General features: G+C 32.5%; 1 protein-coding gene across 1 annotated transcript; it reads right to left on the minus strand.

The window, feature by feature from the left end:
* Window positions 1-3004: 3004 nt before the first annotated feature.
* Window positions 3005-19018, minus strand: LOC139527318 (uncharacterized). Its single transcript, XM_071322681.1, has 11 exons — window positions 18766-19018; window positions 14337-15219; window positions 12461-13047; window positions 11807-11928; window positions 11330-11421; window positions 10838-10878; window positions 10050-10211; window positions 8700-8816; window positions 6058-6714; window positions 5425-5485; window positions 3005-4076 (listed from the first exon to the last, which is right to left on the minus strand). The coding sequence occupies exons 1-11, from the start codon at window positions 18874-18876 to the stop codon at window positions 3775-3777; spliced, it is 3135 nt and encodes a 1044-aa protein (XP_071178782.1). The 5' UTR covers window positions 18877-19018; the 3' UTR covers window positions 3005-3774.
* Between the last annotated feature and the right edge of the window lie 14 nt (window positions 19019-19032).

Raw genomic sequence — 19032 nt, forward strand, 5'->3', positions numbered from 1 at the left:
TCTTCATCATTTTAATGTTTGGCCGGCCAAATAGCGAAAAACCGTTAAAATGCTATTTGTCCGACCTGCCGGATGAATAGACATTTTTGACTATTTGTCCAGCTAGCCGGACGAATAGCCACTGCCTTAAAAGAAGGGGGACAATATACCTCTAAGTAGTAAAACTTTAAGATTGATATTCTTTAAATTGTATAGCTTTCTTATTCTGGCTTTCTCCTCAATTTTTAAATTATATTAAGAATCACGTTTTTACGCCAGATCTTTTATCATTTGTTAAATCAAAGACATGTAGTACATGTATTCTATTTTCCGGGATAAATTATTCACAATGATAAAGAAAAAAGGATGATTTAGAAATTGGCATTTTGTGTATACACAGGTCTATCTATTGGTGCACACTATAATAATATGTGACCCACTAGCTGTCCTTATGTGTTTTTGTTGTTTGATTGCTGGCTCGTTGTTGTTAAACCCACTATGATATCCTACAGTTTCAATATATATTTCCCTTAAGACTTTGCTCAGAGGAAAGTGATAGAATAGGTTTGTATATACATTTTAGCGTTTCACTTATTAATTTTTAACTCCCCAAAATTTTATTTTAAACTATTAATTTTGAAGACGTGTGTTATCTAAACGAAGTCTAAATGGTCACCAACTTACCAGTTTATTGTTTCCCTATTTGGCACAGACCTAAATATAAACCTCATTATAAATACAATTTAATTGGTCGCAGTAAGTTCTATTGATCACAAAACAAATCCACGTTTTTTTTTAAATATGAAAAAAAATAATATTTATTTTTTTACTTTGAAACAAGGAAATAATACTTTAAATTACATTGTGCAAAATATGTTATAAAATCTTCCTACAAATTAGAAACTCTTTTCGTCACAAAAATGTTTGACATAGTTTACCCTGGACATAAAACAACGTACAATCAATCAACTAAAATATATTTAAGGGATCATTATTCTGCATGTATGAGTAGTATGAAATGGGGTCAGTCACCCACCAAAAACCCACCGGAAGTCACGTCACAGCTAATCCGCTTAACTATGACGTAGTATCCGGTCTATAATCTCTTAATCCTCTTAACTGCTACTTAACATCCGGGTTATAATCCTCTTACCTGAAGTAGATTAATCTCTTAATCCTCTTAACTGCTACTTAACATCCGGGTTATAATCCTCTTAAATGCTACTTATTATCCTGGTTATAATCCTCTTAACTGAAGTGGATTAATCTCCTAATCCTCTAAACTGCTACTTAACATCCTGGTTATAATTCTCTTAACTGAAGTGGATTAATCTCTTAATCTTCTGAACTTGTACTTAACATCCTGGTTAAAATCCGGTGGGGAAAAAAAATTAACGGACATGTTTTTTAATCCCCCCTACCCTCCTAAGTATTATCTTGTAAACGTGGCATACACGTTGAGACATGCACGTTTACATCCTAAAGTGTAATCTTGTAAACGTATAATCTAAATGTAAAAAGTTTATAAACTAAGAAAAACGTTTACTATATAGCATACATCATTAGTAATTTCATAAGAACAAACAGTATGAATCTCCAATATTTTAATATGTATACACTCTTAAGAGAAAGAGAACTAACAGGGAAGATCAGACGATCACGAAAAGGACCCAAAAAGACTGCAAATTTGATAAGGAACAGGGTTGATAAACTTCATCATGAAGAACTATTTCGGTGTTCAGTAGAAACATGGCTTCTGAAAAACGGTTACATTGTTTGTATTCTATACAACTTTGAACACCACCCAGAGTTTATTGAAGATCTATATTTTTGTGGATGTTACTTTGATGCAGTGTTAGCAGACTACAAGTTTATGGATCCTGTCAACTACCAATAAGAAAAAAATCCATGTATATCATTTACATGTGTACAACGGTCCTTTTAAGAACCAACAAATCATTCAAAAAGAGTGTATTATTGTTGTACATGATCAGATAGTTTTTCTTCTCCAACGAATATGAAATATCTACAAAAGGTTCACAACTTGTTTATTTTCGAAGAAAAGAAAACTAGATTGTATAGGACAGCATCTTATTTCTTCATTCATTTATAGACGAACACTGATAGTACAATGGTGGCAATTAAAGTTGGTATGGAAAAAAGACTGCTTTCAACTATATTACTGTTTTCTTTTGCTGAATTATTGGATGAAATGGTGCAACAATTATCAAAGAAGTTTTGTCAGGGATGCAAAGTGGAACATGGATCACAACATAAACACGAATGTTTGGTGGATAGTGAACTAGATAAACTCGAAAAACATTTTGATCAGGCGTTCTGTGAGTTTAAATACAGTCACATACTAGGAAAATACAGAGAGAATGTGAGAACATTGACCTTGGAAAATAGTGTCGTTTTAAACTTTTTCATTCTTCATGTGTTGTTCATGGACACGCTTCGATCAGAAAAAATGAAAGTGAGTGTTTATAATTTAATGGAAAGGAAATTAAAACTTGAAGGACGTTTCACACAGTAATATTGTATTTTGTGTAAATATATGTATATTTCATTGAATAAATTTATATTGATGTGGAATTTTTCGTTGTGTATTTATTTTCTGGTAAAGATATAAAATGTTATATCATTTCATAAGTTTTCGTATTCATTCGTATATTTCCGTATGTATATATATTTCCGTATGTATATATATTTCCGGTAGTATTCGGAAACATTCGTTTATTTCCGAATGTATAATTATTTCCGGTAGTAGTCGGAAACATTCGTTTATTTCCGAATGTAAAGTAATTTCCGATCATTTCCGGAATCGTTCGTTGATATCTGCTTTTTCATTCCGGAATTATTGGGTTGCTTCCGTACTTTACTTCATTGGTTGCATTTTATTGTGTACTTAATTTCTTTTTTCTGGTTATGTATTTTGTTTCTTTTTTTTCCTTGATGGTGATGTATTTTGATTCTTGTTTCACTCTCTGGTGGTATATTTTTTTGTCAAATAAAATAAACCAAAAACTGATTCCATTTCTAAAAGGGAAAATCCATTGTTTTCCTTTTTATCTTTGTAAACTATTTTAAGATTAATTTAATACATTAAATGCTTTTTTAATACTTTATTACTAACTTGAGTATTAGATTTTTCATATTGGCTATAGAATTTTTACAAATTTTACAATATCTTGTAAATTTATTATGAAATGTTTCCTTCAATATACTAGTCCAAAGACCATTTTTAACATGTACACATAGCATAAAATTTGCTATCTGGTCGTTAGACCAAAACTGAAGAAGTGACTTTTTATTGTTGTAAAAAAAAACATCAATACAAACTTAATAAATACCAAATGTTTAATCCACAAATGTTTTGAATAAAGATTGTGGTCTTTCAACCAAAAAGAATGTTGTCAAACGATATTGTATTATTATGGTCTAAAGACCAAATATTCATGTATTTTCTTATTCATATAGAAAAAACAACCAAACAATTAAACCAATCTATAGGTTGTTTGATACTCATAAACTGGTCTTTAAACCAAAAAAAAAGAAAAGAAGAAGAAAATGATTCGGTAGAATTTTTAGTATTTACTATTAAAAACAAAAGATCAATATCAACGAATAAAGGCCAGATAATAAAAAACACAAAACACATCTAGGATTCACTGTCAATGTCATTCTAAGCGCTTTGGGTCTCTCACATGTTATCAATAAGTTACTACTAAGATATTTTGGAGAATAAAACAATTTTTATTAATGAAATATTTAAAATGTGTTCGAAACTTGTAATTACAACTGACAACTGTCTGAATAATATATAAGTTGGTTTGAAATAGAAGGATAGATATGTGATGTAACAATTCTTTCCCAAAGACTTAGGAATATTTTGAGGTAAAATATCAACACTAAATGCAAATATTCATCTATCAAAAGATACATGAACAATGATTCTAAAAGAAAATATATCGCTAAGTATAATCTATGTTTTTGGTAATAACTTTTAGTTTTAAAAAAATAAATATATGAAGAGTAAATTTTTCTGGAAATTTCTTTAACATTCTTCTTCCTTTTCTTTGCTTGGCATGTTTTCTCTGAAATAGAAGAAACGATATATTTACCTAAATTTGCTTAATGCATATTCATCTTTTTTTCTTCAGCTTTAAAGGAAGATATCAATATGAGGTTGAAAATGGCGATACCTTCGTGACTATTCACGGAAATATTCGATGATTTTTCATTTCCTATAGTTAATTATCCGTTTTTAGATGGTGACGTTCCCTTGTCACCATCTTACGGTGTTTATATATCTCAACTTGTACGATTCGCTCGTGTATGTAACAATGTTTTAGATTTTAACGAGAGAAATTTATGTATTACTGAAAAATTATTACACCAGGGTTTTCGATATCACAAACTAGTCAAAACATTTACTAAATTTTATCATCGGTATAAAGACATCATTCGTAAATATAGCTCAACATGCAGACTTCTAATACGTTCAGGTATTTCACATCCAATTTTTTATGGAAATATTCTTTATAAAGCACAAAGGTGTCAGTATTCACCTCAGAAACTTACAAAATCTTTGAATAGACTTATTAAGAAGGGATATAATTACGATACTGTTGTCAAGTCATTAAAGATTGCATATTTTGGCGTTAATATTGAGTCATTGATAAGGTCTTTGCATCGGAACTAAACACATTTATTCTAAAAACAGTTGTTGGCATGACACGGGTTATGTTCTTCTCATATATGTTATGATGGTATGATACTAAATCACTAACGGGAAGGATTGTGCCTGATGTTCATATGATGATTTCATAATCTTTCAGTCAGTTTAATTGTAGTCTGGAGCTGGCATGTCAGTTAACTGCTAGTAGTCTGTTGTTATTTATGTATTGTTGTCATTTTGTTTATTTTCTTTGGTTACATCTTCTGACATCAGACTCTGACTTCTCTTGAACTGAATTTTAATGTGCGTATTGTTATGCGTTTACTTTTCTAAATTGGTTAGAGGTATAGCGGGAGGGTTGAGATCTCACAAACATGTTTAACCCCGCCGCATTTTTGCGCCTGTCCCAAGTCAGGAGCCTCTGGCCTTTGTTAGTCTTGTATATTTTTAATTTTATTTTCTTGTGTACAATTTGGAAATTAGTATGGCGTTCATTATCACTGGACTAGTATATGTTTGTTTAGGGGCCAGCTGAAGGACGCCTCCGGGTGCGGGAATTTCTCGCTACATTGAAGACCTGTTGGTGACCCTCTGCTGTTGTTTTTTATTTGGTCGGGTTGTTGTCTCTTTGACACATTTCCCATTTCCATTCTCAATTTTATTGTCAATTGTCGCGATCGTAAACGATACTTTTTGGGCATACTTACCCTCCAATATACTTAAAATTTCTCAAATGATAGAACAAAATACAAATTACATAATACCTTCTGATTCTTTTCTATTTCCTTTTGATGTCTTTTTTTGTTGTTTTGGCTGTACTTGCACCTGAAATGTACGAGTTCATATACATTGTAGTTTGTTTGAACAAATCACGTTTCTACATTTTGAAAATAACATCGAATGCAGATTTTTAAATAATTGATCTTTGACTTAACATATAACAGAAGACGATAGCGAAAAAAAAAGGTCACATTTAGTAGCGTGATCGACTTTTAAACATTGCAATGATTTCCACAGAAACAAGTATTAAAATGTGTAGTGGGTCGGTCTAAAGTTGGAGCGATATGACTGTTTTTTTATACTTTGCTCCATGTTGAAGGTTCACTGTCACTTTCAAATGAAAAACGTAGAGCGCTGTTCCTTTGGTTTTTATTTCGTGACGTATAGTATTTTTGTGTCCTATATTGATAAACTATGTCTTATCTTTTAGTTAAATGAACTCTGGAAAGCATAATATACGGACAAACTTTTCACATCGACTTAAAGCATTATTTATATTGTGATGGTCTATTTGTTTTACTTTTTTATTCCAATACAATGAAACTAGAGATTAAATTGATTAATATATAAAATGAGAAATGTGAAAACTTATATAGATAAGAACTAGACCGACTTACAAAACATTCCTCTCGCTCATTTTCCAATAATCTCCTTAGTTCTGCTGGAATGTCTTGATCAACGGATGGTCTTTGTCTTTTCAATTGCTGTTTGGGTAACAAAGGGAGAATCCATTTTGCCTTTGATAGAACTTTTGTCCTTCTGTATGGCAGACTGTCTCTAATTTTTTCTAGATGTCCAAGAAATCCTCCCCACCACTTTTGCTCTGTATGTTCTATTTGATCAGTGAATAGACATTGCCACTGTGGTATTCTAGATTTGATCTTATTTATATCTATCTTCTCGAATTGAGGATTGATAACTTTTGGTATTCCCTTTGGTAAATTAGGTTTCCCGGAAATTAGTTGAATAATGCCATGTTCAGTTTTCCATTCGCTGTCTTGGAAAGCTTTGTACTGCATTTTCACATTATGTGTTGCTAAATCCCGGATAAACTTATAATGCAAAGGTTTAGTATGCTTACGAATGTCGTTAAGGCTTGATGTTATCCATGAACGAATGTCATAAATAGCCTCTATATCCTTAACGTTCGGAAGCATCTCCTTCAGACGAGGCATTGTTTCAGCATCATTCCTACGAAGAGTTTCAGCTATTCGGCTAAAAGCAGCATCCACATCTTCGTGTGTATGTCCTACTGGTAAAAATGATAAATGTACCTGAAAAGAAAATTTGCTATTTGTAACAGTAAAATAATTGGTGATTTAAATACGCTAACCTGTAATGCTAGAAAGAACTAACATTATAAGTGTGTAAAATGCCAAATTGCTTGTATTTTAAGAGTTTACAATACCCATCGTATTGAAAGGCAGTAAACTTCAAAATGTATATGAATAAAGAGCACGTGATACGCCCGTAGTATTTTCAAAGAATTAAGTTCCAGTACTCCTAAATGTCATGTTATAAATCTATATAAAAAAAAAATTCAAGGGATGTTATATTGATAGATATAAACCAGCCTTCAAAAGTTTCATGAAATCTTTTTGAGTTGTTGTCCGAAAACTGACTAATCCCCATCCCTTTATGACTAAAACCCCACAACTAGGAACGGTAATTGCCATAATATATAAAATCGATAGCATACTTCAATAAACTTCACCAAAGTATCATGAAAAATGTTCAAAGCATTTGACAGTTATTATCCGAAAACACTGGAAAATACCCCTTTTAAATGGATAAAATTCCTATAACTTAATTGAACACGTAAAATCTAAAATTCATAAAAAAAGAAAGAGACTCACGTAGACAGATCTATATAAATAATGTTTGATGCAGATTGTTATTATCCGACATGTTGACAACGGACGGACGGACGGACTAACGTTCAGCGGTATACTATAATACGTTGATGTACATGTACTTATACAAACTGTGAGTCAACTAGCCTATTTTCAAGATGTGTGTGTTAGCTCTCTGGTTAGAAAAAAGTTCCACCTAATTCATTAAGATATAACTTCTATTCAATATAAGTTTCACTGGGAAAAACATTTCTAACTAAAATCGTAGAAGTATTTTACTTCCATGCTAAAACCTTATATTACAGGCATCATAACTTACATGATCAACCAAAAGTCACACAAAAAATCCCCAAAAGGGGGTCTTGTAAATGAATGTTTTACAGACAGACGTACCATTAGCATGTATAAACTATAATCAATGATACATACATGTGTGCAATTTCAGAGGTAATTATATGGATAGGCAATAATTAATGTGTCAATTGATCATATATTTTCATAGTCTGGTAAGATACAATGTATATGTATATACTGTGCACTGTTCTTTTTATCTACTTGATGTGAATGACCCCATGTGGTTAGCATCTTTATCTGTGGAATTATTGTTGACACAAGATAATTAATCCTTATTAAGATGTCACAGATTATATGTTAGAGAAGAAATATATACAAACCATTAATATAGTATAACAAGAGGCTACGTTATTCAAGTCCAGTCCTACATTTATAGTCCCTCCTCGTGAAAAAGAAGGGGGAAGACGGTTCTGATCCCAAAATCCCGGGCTTAAAAACATGAAATCCCGAGGTCCCGAATTTAAAAAAAAAAATCCCGACATCCCAAACTTCGGAAAGAGAATTCCCGGGTCCCCAAAGCGTAAATCCCGAAATCCCGAAATCCCGAGCTTATAAACACCCCGAAAAATGTCCTGCCGCCCCTCAAGACCATACAATTTCGAATAAAGCAAATCATTGTATTTATTTCTCGAGTAATAATAACACATAAGAATTCAGTGCTGATGAATTTTAATGTACTATATTTTCAAGGATTTGAGGGATCACAGGACCTTATAATTATCCAATACCCACCCCCTCCCCCGGTTGGATCTGCCTATACATTATGTTTAACACTTCCCACAGTTTTAACCCTTAAACCAAACCGTTTTAAATCTTGAAATAACCACACCGTTTAAATCTAGCAATAGCTAATACTTATTTCTTGAAGTGAAGAGGAAGTCCTCAACAAATTTGCCGAGCGGAGGTAAGAGGAATATATATATTTTTTTTGCGTAAAACTATTTTCACCTTTAAGAGTGCACACGCTCATATATATACCCACACAACCACCGGGTAACTGTTCCTTTCAATAAAGTAACAAGAATCGCAATGATTTGTAAATTGCAACTTACCTCATTGAAAATGCGTTGGTGAACAAGGAGTTCACAAAAACCCAATACATATCGATTTTTATTTTCCCGCCAACAATTATCTGCTTGCAAGTACAAAATAGGCGGTAACTTGTTACCCTACAAGAACAATAATCATAAAATTACTTCAGTATAGTATCTTACCACAGTTTTACCTTATAGACACATCGTTTTATAATAAACTTCTTATAATCACTCGTAATAATCCGTAAATGGCTCCCGAACAATTCATTAAAACTGTCAAAACTGTCGCAAAATGACCAAATCGTAAGGGTTTGTGAATGTGTGTGATCCTTAAGGGCTCGTTAGATAAGTTCGTGGATGTGAAACGGTGCAGGATAACTGGGATTGTCCATAGATCAACTCAAACCATCTACAAAGTCAACTCGGATCAGCCTATTCAGACAAAGAGATGTTCTACTTTTTAAATTATTAAACGAGTGTCTACGAAGAAGACAATTCAGACCGTCAATGAAAATGCAGCGAGATTATTAATGATAATCATCTATAATAAAAAAAAAATCAATTTATGGAAAAATTACGGATTTACATAAAACTTTTTGGGGGCACATTAACTCGATTTCAAAGGCAACAAGTTAAAATGGCAATTGTTATGCCCCACCTACAATAGTAGAGGGGCATAGTGTTTTCTGGTCTGTGCATCCGTAAGCCCGTCCGTCCGTCCGTTCGTTCGTTCGTGTACTTTGGACACATTCTTGTTATGTTAAATATATAACAATTAACCATTCAAAAAACACAAAACTCTGTCATTCAAATTATATGGCTAATCAGACGAACTTATTTGTTTTGGGTGTATAGATTAATTATTTTTAACAAATTAAAAAGATATGTAGAAATGTGGATAACAGTAAAACTCGAAACCAATTCAATACTTAATTGATATGGTGTGCCGCTTGGATTCTGTTATCTCATTCTTTACATAATACTTTCGATTCAAAAAATGTATTACTTTTCATATAATGCCTAGGATAAATGCAACTTTTTATTGGTATGATTTTGTGTGATGTGTTCATAGGAGTTCAAATCTGAGAATCAGCTATTCCTTATGTCATGTTTACCTACGGCGAGACTTTTTGATGTGAAAAAATACAGGGCGTGTCATATAACAAGTAATTGGAACTCTTTTGACCTTATTTCCGATTGTTTTCAAATATATTCATATATTTTCAAGCTGGAAATGTGACCAATTCAAGCGGCACGCTCTATCACTTTGTATATAGTATAGGGAGTGCTCATCACCACCCTCACCCCACCCGAGGTCACACATGTATTGCCTGATCATACGTTTAAATTGTGAAGTGTTTTACTTACCATAAGTTTTGAAATCTGGTGAAGAATTAGCATAAGGATATTCATGGTCAGGTTAGAGTCGTGCGCATATTGGTTCCAGTCGAGAAAGGTGAAAAATTTATTTTGTCCATGAGCTAAAACTCCGGTGACATGTGTCGTTAGTTGATCAACTTTATTCACAGCCTGCAATAAAACGTGTCAATAAGACAACTACATATATATGTAAGGACCAAAGTAAAAGATATATACAGATATAGATTCGTTTTAAATTATTTTTTTTTACTATACTAAAGAAATATAATAAAAAATGATTTACAAGGCATACTAAAAAGAGGAAGTCTGTAAAAAACTGACAAAATCAAACGCTGTGTACGGAACAAGTTAATTCGAAACACAATTGCCATATTCCTACATTTTTGTAGCTTGGTACATAAATTCTAATTTTAAAAAATGGAGGTACAATGTCGCGTATGACTGTATGGATCTGTCATTTAATTTACAGTTGTGGCGTGGTCGTAAATTCGCGAATAATTCCTCTCAAACTGCCGTCTAAAAACTTGCAATGAGATAAAAGCTTAGTATGATAAATTAATTGTACATAAAAAATCGCTCTAAATGGATAGATTGATTTATTGTTGGTTGCTTAACCTCTGGTGCTCTTTAAAAGAAAACGTTTGCATGGTAAAAGATACAAAATAATGTCTGAATAATTCCAAAGTTCCACATCAAACTCTATAATCGGAAGAAAACTATGATGTTCGTACATTTCCGAAGAGGGAATTTTCTGTTATACAAAATACCTAACTTACCTTTGCCATTCGACCAACAAAATGAGGAAGATTCGTTTTTGCTACAATGAAAACAAAATTTAAAGTTCATGTTATAAATAGGTAAAATTATGAAAAAAATAGGCAATCTGATAAACTGTTTAAATTGTCATTTCAGTCATCCAAATTTGATTTAATAGAATAACATCACAGTTAAATTCCCATTTGGAATACAAAAAAAAAAGCGGAAAAAAATAATTCCTTATCGAATTCGTTTCATTAGTTTGAACAAAATAGAAAAGATTTTAACTTCAATGTTTTTTCTGTTCATTCCAGATCTTATTGGTTATGCCTTTAAAGTTATCAGATGCTCAAAGGCAATGAGAAATTGGCAAACTGAGTCAATAGTATATCGACTTATACAAAACTGACGCAATTTTAACTGACTTTTACAAAAATGACCGACCATTAATCTTACGGTCGACTCATTTTTCTCTAAAAAGTCCAAATATTTAGCCGTAGATCATAACTTACACTGATCCATTCCATCTATAATTAAGCTTAAATATTGTGATGGGGATGTCTTTGCAGCGTTTTTCTTTGTGTAATAGTACTTTCTTTCTAACCTGCAAAAATAGAAATTAAACATGTTAAAATATTAGTTTGCTGTTCAGCTTGCTTCTAGTAGCAAGCAAAGTCCACAAATACAACCCGATAAATTGATTGTCAGATTTTAATTTTATTCATATTGTTAAATATCAGCTGCTAGATACGATATGGAGCTTTTTGAATTCGTTTGCTGGGCTCACTCGACAAAAAACTTCTTATCGTGACCTGCAGCTTACCATTAATATACAGACATTGTCAATGTAACACACAAACATAAACAACAGGACACGGTCGATAAATATTATTGGCTGTAGCTATAGTAAATTTATATTCTTCTATGTGTAGTATATATTATAACTTGACTTTGATGTCATATTTATTAATTGCATATTTTATACATACATCTGTCTGCTATTGTGTTCTCTTCGTTCAGCTCGCAATTTTTCTCTCATCACTGGATCATGCGTGGTCTCTATCTGTCTTTCCAAACTTGTACATACTGTGCATTTCGAAAAGGAATTGGTCTGAAAGTGTAAATACAATTACAATACACATAGCATATACTGGCAAATGTTTGCGCTACATACCAATGACTAATTTGTAACTATTTTAGTTGCACTTTCACATCTACATATACGTAAGAAGTCTGAATTTATAAGTTAAATCCACAGTTAACGTTTTGCGAATAATCAAGTCAGTGGCGGATCCAGAAATTTCATAAGTGGGGGTCGACTGACTGCCTAAGAGGGGGCCAGCTCTGGTCATGCTTCAATGATTCCCTATATAATCAACCAAATTTTCCAAGAAAAGGGGGCCGCCTAAATCCGCCTCTGCATATACAATTATAGTGAAATTGGTTAATATTAAACTGTCCAAAATATGTCCTGGTTTACAGCATCACCTTTGTTTCGTAATGTACCCCATATAATGGAATAACAATTATTGGTACCATTTTTTTCACGCAAAGGAACATACACGTTTCAGACCTTATTTTTTTTAATATAAGTTTTAACTTGATTAAAGATTTGTGCCTAACTTGTTTGTTTTAATTTATACCTTTTTGACTTTAAGATTGGGTAAATATTTTTTCCACATTCCGTAGAAGGCTGATGGCATTAAAAATTCTTCTGATCTTTCCTTCATATCTTCTTTATATCTTATATAAATCATGCACTGTCGTGTCCGATAAGGTAGTAAGAGTGTATTACAGTCGGGCATCCTGTCAACGTAATATGTAGCGTATTCTTCCAGCCAGTTTATAGCTTGGAGTGATTTTATGCTGGCACAGTAGTGTCTCTCCGATACAGAAAAACGTGCTCCTCCTATGAACTTTTTTCTATTAGAGTAATAGAAATTTTTGTGAATTCCAAGCATTCTCATCAATGCCTTTGGACAAACTACATGTCCGTTCTGTATACGGAAGTATGGTGTATACTCCATATTAGTTTCAGAGAACTTTTTTAATAACCACTGGTTGCGACCATTTATTGTCTTTGACCAGAATTCCAATCGCATGTTTTTAACCTCCACAAGAGAGAATTTCTTCGTACAAACTTTACTACAACAGCGCCTACATGACTTTAAATCCTTCTGAATACTTGCTACTTTTGTATGACGAGCAAGGAGACGACTTCTCTCTGGATCTACAAAAATGTGATATGATAGTTTTGTTAATAAACTAAAACACTAATTTTATTTATTTATTTGTTTTTATCTATTTTAAGCTCTCTTTGTTATTTTTCCCGCTTTACTTAAAGCTATTTTTCCCGCTTTACTTAAAGCTATTTGATCATCAAACGTAATCAATCAATCTTATGTATTTGAACATGCAATTAACCGTAAGTGTTTTAACCACATGTGATTTAATCAACTGACTAAAGAAAAGATTAACGAACAATATGTAACATATGAATACTGATAAAGAACAATTGACCTTCACAAAATATCTTATGAACCTTTAAGACCATCAATTAACGTTAGCCATAATGAGCACTCATTGAAACATTATTCTCAAATCATGACAGATTTTAATAGGATAGTACAAATCATTGCTCTTCTTTTAAAACACGAAAACAATACGCAATAAATTAAATGCGTCCGATGCATTTTTCTAGATTACCCTCCACCAAGAACTCACAAAGCTTCGATGCATAAAAACGATACAGTTGAATAGCTATTTAATAAAAAAAAATCACTTAAAAATAATAGCCAAAATCCTTCAAATCCTTCAAACGCCAACTTTGCCTAAGGTAGTTGAAACGTTTCTAATTATGCTAGTAAACACCAAATTTTATTAAGGAAATTCACAACCATTTAATGTACTGAAACAAGTGTATTATCGTTTGTCGAGCAAAGGCAAGTCATATTTCTCTTTAGAATGAAATTCAAAACAGTGTGGCTGTGGCTATTGATTGACACATTAAATTCATCCATTGGCTGGGACAATTTAGGTGAACGTTTGTATGTAGCAACCACTGCTCACTATGTACTTTTTAAAGACACTTAAACTATTGGGTCACCAAAGGTTCTTCACCAAAGGTTCTCAACACCTTAATAAAGTAATTCGAAAAATTAATCAGAAATAACACGATGTTTTGATTTATACCAATTATATAAATCAAAACATAAAGGTTATTCCTGATTAATTTTTCGAATTATTTTATAAGTAAAGGCGTTAAGAAACCTTTGGTGACCCCACAGTTTAAATGTCTATCGTAGGTACGTCGTGAACAGTGGTCGTTACAGACAAACGTTCACGTAAATTGTCCCAGTCAATGGATGAATTTAATGTGTCAATCAATGGCCACAGCCACACTGTTTTGAATGTCATTCTATATTACTTTCTAACTTATGGATAGAGAGTTGTCTCATTGGCACTCATACCACATCTTTCTATATCTATTATGATAACAAACAAAAAAAAAACACTTACGTGATTGCGATTCAAGCAAAGGTTTTGTTTCTTCTTGGGGAAATGTAGCTCTAACATCATGATACATTTCTGCCATACCAATTGATGCATCTGAATACACTGAAACATTTTCATTTATACTGCTTTCTGAGCGAGAACTAGCAAGATATGAAGTTCCTTCAAAACCAGAAGATAGTGACAGTATTTCGGTTGATGCTAGATGAAGTGTTTCCGTATCATCTTCGTTGAATTCATAAGGCGACGAAGGGCAAATATTACATCTCAGTTTTGTGCTAATTTCTGAACCCATATAACAAGAACTTTCATGTTCACTGCTGGAAATTCCGAACGTTGGTTCTAACTCGATTAAAGTTCTATTTACGGAATAATCAAACAGTCCAAAGTCATAATTATCATCTGATATGTCTGCCACCCCACTAATCACTGGTATTTTTCTTGGTGTACTGGTCATTAAAGCTTTGTTTGGCGATTTTAATGTTGTGTCATAATTTACTGCATACTCTTCAAATGACTCTAATGTTTTTGTTTCTAGAATCAACGACAGGCTGGATTCAGCAGTGTTGCTTAAGTCTCCAAAACAATATGAATCAGACTGTCCAAGATTATGTAAATCAGAATCTCCAAGATTATACGAATCCCCTAAATTATGTAGCTCCGACAATGAATCTCCTAAATTTACCCCGTGTTTTTCGGTATAATTTAAACACACTACTGAGTTTTCCGCTGATTCTAAAAAATGAGAACCACCAAGATTACTTGAATTTACAAATGTATATTCATCAGTAGCGCTCGATGCATCAGCGAAAACAGTCACATCGTTCAAAATTGAATCAACAGGTAGGATAATTTGCGGCACCTGAATGGAGAATGTCAATATTCGTCTCTGAAATAAACAATCGATTATTATGAGCATAAACTAAAAGTGACAATGGATATTTGTAGCCGTATTTTATTCGCTGAACTCCGGCAGTTTGTGTTGTGTTTCTGTTTTCATGTATACCCACGATCTCTTTTTACTCGTATATATATTCATACGGTTAAAATCAGAAAGCTGATGAAGCCTTGTAACGTATGAATATTGAAAAGACTAAGTGATAAAATTAATATATACTAGAACACACCCGCGAAATCGCGGGCATTCAGAGCGTAGTTTAAAGTATCAGTATGTAAAGTGTTGTTGGAAGAATTTTGTTAAATACAGAATGACTGGAGAATTTCAGCAAAAGTATCATAAGTCATAGGTTATTGTTTTTTTTACCCTCCACCTTTATTTCCAAAGTTCACAATTTTTGGTTTTCTATCAATTTCAATATGAACATACATTTAGTATGTTCAGAACATTTATTTAAGTAAGGATCCTGTAATTCAGTGGTTGTCGTTTGTTTATGTGTTACATATTTGTTTTTCGTTCATTTTTTGTACATAAATAAGGCCGCTAGTTTTCTCGTAAATGCATTGTTTTACATTGTCATTTCGGGGCCTTTTGAAGCTGAGTATGCGGTATGGGCTTTGCTCTTTGTTGAAGGCCGTACGGTAACCTATAATTGTTAATTTCTGTGTCATTTTGGTCTCTTGTGGAGAGTTGTCTCAACATGGCAATCATACCACATCTTCTTTTTTTTTGTAATCAATGAATTTTGTAAAAGATTTAATGACTGGAAAAAGTATCAAAAGTTCACATGAATAATTTTAGCGCTTATCTGTATATTATGAACATTCATTACTATATAAATAAAGCGTATTTACTTTAAATTCTAAGTTTACTAATCGATCCATGGTGATCATTGATATAGTATACAGACCCTCTCTATTTAATAAACTCTGTGACTGTCGTGGATAGTAAACTTGAAAATGATAGCAGATAAAATTCTGAAAATACACTTTATTCGTAGTTTATGTATGTTCAAAGTATACAGAAAAACGCAAACCGGAAGTCTAATCTGACTTAAAATTTCGTACAATGACGGGACAATACCCGGATGCCTTTTTTCTCGTTTTTCTCCTAAAATAACTCAATCTGAATAATCATATGAATGGATGACAAATGCGACTATGCACTGTACCTATAGGACACAGAGGCGTGTTGATTGATTTATTGTGGAAAGAAGAGAAGCGACACCAAAAATGAGGTCTTCTCGTTTAATAGTATAGATATACTGCATACATATAGTGTAAACGTTTTGAAACTGTATTGCATGACTGTTTTACTATTGATAGTTTTGAATTCTTTACGTTTTACTTTACGTAAATGAGTGTAGGGCAAAAAAAAAAAAAAGGGGGGGGGGGGGGGGGGTCCTCTGCGCTACAATGTATCAATCAAAATTTATCTTCTTCAAAATTCAATAATGAATATAAGCTATGAGGGAAATCAGATGGATTTAAATTAATTTTTGTTGTCAACGGCCTCACACAAAAAAAATCAATCAAATTTGGGATCAGCATATATTTTTTAGGAAAACAAATCATAATCCCCTCCCCTTTGAAGTTTAATGGTCGTTCTCTAATTTTGGTGCTATTTTCACATTTCCTGACCGGTGTGAGAAAAAAAAAATTCTCCTCACTATTGAAAAATCTGTTCTCGGCAAATGATTGGTTGAAAAGTTAATTGTGACGTTTTCTTCTTAATTTAACATACACAATTCAATTGAATGTCTTATTTAAGTCTCATCCCTCAACAAGTACATGTAAATAAATACATTGTAACTTGAACTAACACTAAATAAATTGAGAGCCATTATCAGAGACTATAACATGCTTAGATATAATACACTAAACAATATGAAATAAAATACTATTTACACATGTACATACGGAGAGTGAAATCACTTTATATAATAATATCCATTATTCAGATGACGATAGGTCATAAGTTGGAAATAAGTACCGACTGTATACCATAGCAAAAAAGAAATTAAAAAACAAACAACTACCAACTAATTTAAAACACTACATGGAAAATACGGAAATGGGGGTTAGCAATACGAGCGCATTAAAAAAAATCTTATCGCATGTGCTGGAATATAGAAAAAAAAAGTAACTGTAGGTCTGAATAAATTACCTATTTTTTTTTTTTATTTATTTAGAGTTGTCGTCTTGCTTTATTCATACAATATTATATAGGCTTATTAAACAGTTGTTACAGTATAGCTAAAACAAATAGCAAAGAAACAATCACCACTGCTTAAGACGTAATCCCACTGAATGTGTGGATCGTAGCTTTTAAGTTATGCAATGTCCAGATAAAATGTTACAGAATCTGCGCCCCGTGGTGAAAATTGCCGTAAAAGTAATGTATGTATACTAAGTATTCCGATCTATAACGAAAAATCTCACCCGCGATCACATCCTCAAAGCAAGAAAACACTTACATGTAATGCGATTAGCTCTCCAATTATAACATTTAGGAGGATTAATACGTTACTATTAACAGGATTATATTAAAGTCTCTTTTGTGAAAATTCGTAACTTAATAAACTTGTCTAAGTGGTTTTTTATTAGATGTCCGCTCCTGACCCCATACTTTTGAAATTTATCATTTGATATCAGTCCTGTGACTGAAAACAAGCTCAGCGTATTTTAAAATATACAGTGCTAGGAAATTTCACCGTCACAGGCCGTAGGAAATTGTATATGGAACGTCGAAAATAGGATAGGAAGGTACAAACATGTACAGTTCCCATGAATTTTTTTTTGTATATATAAAAAAACAAAGGAAACATTTTAGTCTTGCTACCCACGTGTAACTAGCAAATCGATGTTTATCCTCAAGAATACCAGATTAACCTTTATTTGATTTATTAGGTTAATAAGGTCCACTAATTTTCCCTTATCTAAATATTAAAGCATACCCAAAGAAAAGTGATATATACTGTATGATCTGTCTGCATTGAATATGTTAAATTCATTAAAAAGGAGTGAAAGATATAATCACAACAATAAATCATAATAAAAGAAGATGCGGTATAATTACAAAAAAGGCATTTCTCCGCAAGAGACCAAATTACACAGACATTAACCACTATATGTCACCATACGGCCTTCAACAAGACAAATGTTAATAAGTTCAAACGAGAACACTAACGGCGTAATTAATGTACAAAATAAGGATCGAACAAAATAATATGTAAAACAGCAACAAACGACAACGTTACCACTGAATTACAGGTTCACGAATAGGGACAGGCAATTTTAGAATGTGACCGAACCAAGTATATATAAGCGAACGCCTTACACCCCTCTTTTTTCTGTAGAGTATACATTCGGTTTTTAAAAAAAACCCGCCAATAACTACCCAAATGTATCTTGAAGTCTTTGATCATGAATATTTAAAACATTTTAATTATAATAATATATGTGAACCTCTATATTTTTGAATTAATCATTTTTTTTAAATTTTTTTTAAAGATATGAATATTTCAAATTGACTTACCTCTGAAACTGGGTTGCAGTTCTCTCTTATATTCGTCTTGACACCATTCAAAGTTTGAACAGATAACAACACGCTTAAACACAGAGCCGATAAAAAAATACAGCAGTCCATTATGTTCTAATTGGAAAGTAAGAAACACATGGTTTAAAAATATACATGTAAAAAATGCGCACGTGTCTAGCAGGCGTGGCTTCGCAATGCGATTAAATATAACCAGTGGTGTGACATTGTAGCAGTCCACTATTTTTTTTCTAAATCGAGATCAAA

The sequence above is a fragment of the Mytilus edulis genome, chromosome 6 (genome assembly GCF_963676685.1).
Source record: "Mytilus edulis chromosome 6, xbMytEdul2.2, whole genome shotgun sequence".
NCBI classification, from domain to species: Eukaryota; Metazoa; Mollusca; class Bivalvia; order Mytilida; family Mytilidae; genus Mytilus; species Mytilus edulis.